General features: G+C 51.1%; 3 protein-coding genes across 3 annotated transcripts in view; 2 read left to right on the top strand and 1 right to left on the bottom strand.

Annotated features, from left to right (window-relative positions):
• The window catches only part of GNL2 (G protein nucleolar 2), a 9,416-nt gene extending 8,850 nt beyond the window's left edge, over positions 1-566 (top strand). Inside the window, exon 14 of the mRNA XM_074162240.1 lies at positions 226-566. Coding sequence (XP_074018341.1) covers positions 226-253 — 28 coding nt within the window. The 3' untranslated portion in view covers positions 254-566. The remainder of the gene's footprint in view (positions 1-225) is intronic.
• Positions 525-4,473, bottom strand: DNALI1 (dynein axonemal light intermediate chain 1). The gene is made up of 7 exons (XM_074162242.1): positions 4,314-4,473; positions 4,107-4,234; positions 3,858-4,027; positions 3,023-3,201; positions 2,568-2,732; positions 1,438-1,518; positions 525-1,327 (listed from the first exon to the last, which is right to left on the bottom strand). The coding sequence occupies exons 1-6, from the start codon at positions 4,419-4,421 to the stop codon at positions 1,483-1,485; spliced, it is 786 nt and encodes a 261-aa protein (XP_074018343.1). The 5' UTR covers positions 4,422-4,473; the 3' UTR covers positions 525-1,327; positions 1,438-1,482.
• An 80-nt stretch (positions 4,474-4,553) lies between these two features.
• SNIP1 (Smad nuclear interacting protein 1) lies at positions 4,554-6,954 on the top strand. Its single transcript, XM_074162114.1, has 4 exons — positions 4,554-4,732; positions 4,815-4,911; positions 5,463-6,052; positions 6,690-6,954. Exons 1-4 carry the CDS (start codon positions 4,554-4,556, stop codon positions 6,952-6,954), a joined length of 1,131 nt encoding a protein of 376 aa, XP_074018215.1.

The following is a 6,954-nucleotide window of genomic DNA, read 5'->3' as shown; positions in this document are numbered from 1 at the left end:
TGTCTGTAGGACTTTGGAAGCAATTCGTAAGCAGCCTTGTGCAGCAGGGGCTTTGCCAGTGCTGCTGTGGAGCGTTTGGACTGTCGGGGGAGCAGCAGACTGAATGTTCTGTCACCTCTTCTGTTAAAAGACCTCTTCCGTGACTCTGCAGCTCAGGTTGCTGCTTGCGTCGTTCTTTACTGCTTTTGTAAAATCAAAGTGTATCTTCATCGGTAACGTTTTTAGAGCGATGCCCATATATTCACATCAGTAATGTTTTGTTTGACATTATCTATTTTACTTAAGGCATGGGGAATGCAAAGTGAACAGCATTTGAAAGAATGCAAGTAAATTCAGGCCATGGACACTGTGGATGTGCTAATGTGCTCTGTGTGTATTTACAGAGAAGACGAGCTGAGAGGCAGCAGCGCTCCAAGAAAGTGGGAGTCCGGTATTATGAAACTCACAACGTGAAAAATAAGAATAAGAACAAGAAAAAAAATGGCTTGGAGGAACAAAGATCAAAGCACAAAAAATACAAACATAAGCAATAACTGCTTATTCTATTAAATTTTACATAAACCAGCTCTAGTATGCAGTGGCTTTTTTTAATATAAAACTTGTAGTTCCCATTCAAAGCCTCATTTGACGCGTCTGTCTCGTTCCCAGGAGCAGCATCTCAGTCTTTGTTTCTGCATCATCTGAAAGTTCTTTATGCAACTGGAGGTCGGGTATTTCCACATCGCTGTCTGAGGCCAGTAAACACTGCATGGGCAAAACATATCCTGAAGTGTCACCCAGTGGTGTTGGGTTTGGGGATCTTTTTCTGGACATGAGCTTTATGGAGTTTTCATATGACTGCAGCAAATGACCTGTCCCATGCTTGTGGAACAGCTGGTTACATGGGTGCCTCCAGTGGAGATTTCTTCGCTTCCACTGAGAAGTGCCCCTCGGAATAGTGTCACACCCCTCTGTCCTGTTAGAAATAACCGTGTAGAGAGCCCAGGTTTGTTCATCCCAGGTTAGCACCAACGGTTCTGAGGAGGATTGCCGTGTACAACTCACAGCAACTTGCATGTTCTCAAGGAAACACCCGTGAGACACCTGCCCAGGGGTTACGTGCAACTTGAGTCTTAGTGAATGTGACTTACACAAAGTGTTCACAAGAAATGTATTGTTTCTGAATTTTTTACAACATTTACAAAATAATAATGTGACAGAGATGCTTGCATATAAAAGTGTTTATTGCTTTGAAGGTCGTTAGTGTATTGCCACCAGGCAAGTCCCAGCCAGGTTCACTGAGATCACGTTGAAAGAGGGTGCAGCAACTAAGTCTTGAATTTCAACTCTTAAAAGAGAAAAAGAAAGAAAGAATACAATTACGTTGCCTTCAGTTGCCGGTAAGTTCAAGATTGTTTTATGAAGGCAGATCTTTGTCACTAATTGCAAACTTCTTACCCTGACAGCTCCTCCGAGCACTGCCTGGAGGACAGTGGAAAAAAGCTACTTGTTTGGTGCAATGATGCTTTCAAGTTGGGCCTGAAAAACAAATGAGACAGTAAGTCAAATTAGATTCAACCTAAAAAATAAACCCACGTTGCTGAAAAGTGATGAATTGTCTGTTAGATATTCAAAGCATGGAGCTGAGGGATGCTGCAATACTTCAAGAGAAGCAGCCAGGGTTTTTTCCCTCACTGTTCCATTCCTTACTACATGTTTTATAAATTAGCTTTTCATTCTTGGCGTACACACTTGTTGCGTTCTGAGAAGAAAAGAGCTGGCCTCGGTTCCATACAATGAGACTCATTTTATAATGTAAAGCATTGAAGAGGAAATTAAATAAAAGCTGTTGAAACAGTGGTCTGAAATCTCTGATTTCAGGCTGGACTACGTTAGCTAAATTAAATATTTGGCTCTCTGGCATTTGGAACACAAACTCTGACTCTGGGACAAAAGTAGCTGGGAACAGCAAGTTTTTCAATTCCTGAGACAACCCAATTAGACGCCCAATTAGCAGAGTGATGGGAGAGCTACCCGTGCTCAGGGAGCGTGGGGGGCAGGAGGCTTCAGGACTCTGAGGTTGCCTCTTCCAGAGCTGCAGCAAAATAAACCACAGTGGTGGTTCACGCCCGGCTGCTGGGATATGTGTATTTCAAGGGAGAAACAGATTCAGTGGGACGCGTATTTGAACAGTTATTCCATTTGGTGCCCTAAAACACTTCAAGATGCGCTGAAGACATGAATGGTTTAGAAAGGAGAGACCATAGGAACAGTGAGGATAAGGTGCTGCTGGGTGTGAAGGGAATGTTTTTAGCTGCAGCCAGAAACATTTAACGTTGTTTATGGTAATGTTTTTTCTTTACTCAAAAGATGTGGGTTTTTTTTCCTTTCAAACCCAAAGTAATGAGCAGAAGCTCTGTTCTCACCAAAGTACCATGCACAAAATGAACATTAATGGATCATTAATACAAATGCATCATAAACGTAACACTTCTGAAACTATAAGGAGAAAGTTATTTTTGTACCTTTCTAGTTACAAAATGACAAGTTTTACCATTACTGTTTGGAGTTGTGTTTATTTTACTCACCTTCAGCTGCTGATTTGTTCGTTTCAGGAACTGAACCTCTTCAGTGTGTTTCTTCTCTTCTATCTGGCGCCTTTCGGTCTCGCGTTTTTCAATAGCTTCACATTTAGCTTTCTCTTTGCTCACTTGTTTTTCCAGCTCCTGCTTTTCCTCTTCTAGCTCTGCGATCTTGGAAAAGAGTACAGATCGCTCAAGTTCTGTTTGTTAATGATCAGTTTTCAGTTAAGGTGGGACAAAGTTGTATGTTGTACAGCCTTTAGAGTGTTCCAGATACAGTAACAGATAATTTATGAAGTGCCATTAAGCCCTAGGACAACAGTAAGGCAAGTATTTTGATGATCTCTACTGCCATCCAGTGGAAAGAGAAATAACTGATTTCTTATAAAATTTTGTCTGTAATATTCCAGTGCTGTGTCCCATGCAGAAAGCTACGCCAAGGGGTGAACAGCCCAACTTACTCTCTTTTCCATGTCAGATTTGCCCTGCTCAGCTTGTAGCGCCTTCCGCATGCCAAAGGCCACGCTGCTCTCGTACAGCGTCTGGTACGCGGCGATCGTCATTTGGATTTCATCCCTGACGCGGAGCAGCAGCAGTCCTCGCTCTGCGCAGTTAATGGTGGTTTCGCGGATCAGTTCGTCTTTAAAGAAAGGGCACAGCAGCCTCGTTAGAGAGGTGCTGGATACACACAGGCGCTAGAGCCTGCTGCCTTTTACCTGTTCTCCGCACCTCAAAAGCAACGTGGATAGTCATCATTTATTATATATAGCTACAGCTCTAGCATCAAGTGCTAGCACAGAAAAGCGGAGTACAGCGGAGAAAAGCGGGGTACAGAACCCATGGTGATAACAGTGATACTGAAGCCATAACAGAAAATACCTAAAAATTTGTGATGATTTTTTGCAGTTATGGGGAAGCCTTCGGAAGAGTCAAGAGCCTCCCTCCCATCTCTTGCATTTGGAAGACCAGCACCAGGTCACCAGTGTGTAAGGGCGCTTATCGCGTAGATGGTGGTTTCAGTTACTTTAACTGATGGGTTAAGTAACAACTAAGGGAATTTTAAGCTGCTTTGTGTCTTCTGCTATTACGTGGTAAAGGGATGCCTGCACAGACATGTCTTTAGGGTGTCAGCTTTGTGCACAGCACAAGACTAAAAAAGCACTGTATGGAAGCCGAGGGCTTGGGTGGGTGCTGAGGGTTGGAGCCCTGGGGCTGCTGGAGGAGGGGGATGGTGCTGGGGGTGCAGCAGCCCCCGGTGGCGGGGGCAGCTACCGTTGGGGTCCCGGCGTCACTGACCAAAGCACTGCGAGTAGAGCTCCCTGCGAACGGGGCAGATGCCGGTCTCCCGCGCCTGGCGCTGCTGCAGCCGCAGGTCCAGCTGCTCCTGCAGGTGCACCACGTCCAGGCGGGTGCTGGGCACGCTCGACACCTCCTGCACCCACAGCCGGTTCTCCTCCTCCCACTCCCTAACGCCAAAAGTACCGGCGGTTACGGGGCGGGCCCGGCCGGCCGCTGCCCGGCGCGGCTGGGCCGGGCCCCACTCACCGCGGCGGCAGGATGGCGTTCAGGATCTCCTGCGGCTGCTTTGCCGATTCGGCGGCGGCCGTCCGGGGCGGCGGCGGGACGGGGCCGGTCGGGGCCGGTAGCGGCGGGGTCCCCTTCAGCGGTCGGGCCTGCGGAGAGAGCAGAGCGCGGTAGGCGCGGGCGGCGGCGGCGGCCCGGGGGCGGCCCGGCCCGCCCGGCCCCTCTCACCCCAGGGGAGCGCTTCTCCGTGTGGCGGCTGACGAGCACCGGCGGGTTGTAGCGGAGCAGCGAGTCCGGCGGTGGGATCATGGCGGCGGCGGCGGCCGTTGTCGCCATGGCGACGGGCGCTGCGCGGAGCGCGTATGCGCGGGGTGGGCGCGCCCTCCCACCGTGTGCCAAAGTGCTTCCGGGCGGCGGCGCGCGGACCGGAAGCAGCGCGCACTTCCGGTGGTGGCGGCCGGCGGCGCCATGGAGGAGGCAGCCGAGCGGCGGCGGGAGCGGCGGCGGCGGGAGGCGGCGGTGAAGGCCGAGAAGCGCAGCCCCCGGCGCTCCACCTCCCGCTCGGCGCGGGGCAGCCAGTCGCCGCCGGCCGAGGAGCGGCGGGGCCCGGCCGGGCCGCGCCAGGGCAGCCGCGGCCGCAGCAGCAGGTAGGGCCGCCCGGCGACTGCGGGCCCAGCCGTAGCCCCGCACCTCACCTCACCCCTCCTCTTTTCTTCTCTCGTTTTCAAGATCGCCCAAAAGGAAGAGCAAGTCCGGGCGGAGGAGCCGGTCCCCGCGCGGCAGGAGGAGCCGGAGCCCGCACCACGTCGCCGTGAAGGTGAAGCAGGTAAATGGCGTTGTCGGTAGCAGCGAGGCCCGGTTCTGCCCGCGGAGGTGTTAGCGGGGCCTGGCACACTCCTGGCCACGCAGCTACAGTGGTTCTTGCGACACTCGTCCATGTGAGGTATGGAAAATGATTTTTCACCCGGCAGTTCTTCTCTCCTAGTCCTTGTAGTGTGTCCTGTCAGGAAAATAAGAGTCTTGGTGTTTTAATAGCTCATGCAGCCTACCTCGGGTTCTGCTGATGGGGACAGGGTGTGCACATGTCTATGTGAACCCACCCAGCCTTTGCGACTTGTGTCGGGCCCCTGCAAGCTTCTTCTGTGCCAAGTGCAGGTGACACATCGTGCCATTTCTTGATCTTGCTTTATTCAGTGCAGCTTGTAGGAATCTGGATAGTTTGACAAGTTTCTCTCACTTTGTGCTAGGTCTGCGCACAGCACATCCGAGCACGTGTTTTCCACGTGTTGGATTGCGATGCTGTTAAAAGCCAAGGGAGATTCACTGCTCTTTCATTCTAATCCTGCATGCATCACTGTAAGTGATTTTTCATTGCAGGAGCGAGACGATCATTGCCGTAGAGGAAATGAGGAGCGAAAGCAGAGATATCCCTCAGAACAAGAACACAGGAGAGAGAGAAGCGGTGACAGAGATAGACATAGAGACCACTCAGACAGAAGGAAGAATCCAAATGACAGACCTGGAGTTCGAGGCCACGAGCGAGAGAGGGATGTGCAGAGCATCCGCGAACAGCAGGCAGAGAGGGAGTTTTATAACGAGAGACGACGAGAGCATCGACAAAATAACGAAGGCAGTGGTGTTGACCAGAATCCAGAACTCGGGCAATCTGATAACAAACCTAAAGAAAAGGCTGCTGTAAACAAAGAGAAGCCAAGCTTCGAACTGTCTGGGGCGCTGCTGGAGGATACCAACACTTTCCGAGGTGTTGTGATCAAGTACAGCGAGCCCCCCGAAGCTCGGATTCCAAAGAAGCGATGGCGCCTCTATCCTTTCAAAAACGACGAGTTTCTCCCGGTCATGTACATCCACAGGCAGAGCGCGTACCTGCTGGGCAGGCACCGCCGCATCGCCGACATTCCCATTGACCACCCCTCCTGCTCGAAGCAGCACGCGGTATTCCAGTACCGGTGAGTATTGCCCCGCTGCTGCTGAAACAGGCTCAGCTAGGAGCCTGTGAAGGAAAAGAAACAAACAGAAGCCCCTGGATGTGCACGCTTGGGAGGTAGGAGTTGGCTGTAAGTATGTTAGAGAGAGATGGAATTTATGTTTGACGGCTGCGTATCATCTGAGCAGTAATCAAAAACATCTGTAATTCCTCTCATTTAACCACAAGCAGCCTTTTAGTAAGACAGATAGCACAGCAGGGTTAAACACAGACGTGTGTGTGCAGCTGCACTGGAATAAACTGGCAGGTGGAATTGGCAGTAAAAGTATTGCAAGGAGAGGTTTTATTCGTTTGGTCTTTTACAACAAATCCTGCTGATGTGGGAAGCAGCAGGGCTCGTGTGCTGCTGGAGACAAAGATGTCTCTTGGGGAGTAGCCATCTGTTCCGCTGCCGGGATTGCTGTACATCCTCTGGAGTTTAGAAGGTGATGCAGCCTGTCGGGGTCTCAGTCTCTCATTGCTCTCATCAGAGGTGTTGAGGTCTCTGCAAGCACATATAAGTGTTAACGCTGCTGGGGCTCGCCGTGGAAACCCCTCTGTGTCTGGAGCACACTCTCTGTCTCCCTGTTGTGACTGAACCCGTGTTTTTGTTTCGCCAGGCTGGTGGAGTACACTCGCGCCGATGGCACCGTTGGCCGCAGGGTGAGGCCCTACATCATCGACCTGGGCTCGGGGAACGGCACCTTCCTCAATAACCAGCGGATTGAGCCCCAGCGCTACTATGAACTGAAGGAGAAGGATGTGCTGAAGTTTGGGTTCAGCAGCAGGGAGTATGTGCTTCTCCACGAATCGTCAGATAAATCTGAGGCCAACACAAAGGACGATGATGATGAGGAGGAGAAGGAGGAAGAGTCTGACAGTTAA

The sequence above is a fragment of the Numenius arquata genome, chromosome 21 (genome assembly GCF_964106895.1).
Source record: "Numenius arquata chromosome 21, bNumArq3.hap1.1, whole genome shotgun sequence".
In the NCBI taxonomy this organism is placed as follows: Eukaryota; Metazoa; Chordata; class Aves; order Charadriiformes; family Scolopacidae; genus Numenius; species Numenius arquata.
This window is presented reverse-complemented; position numbering and strand designations above follow the sequence as displayed.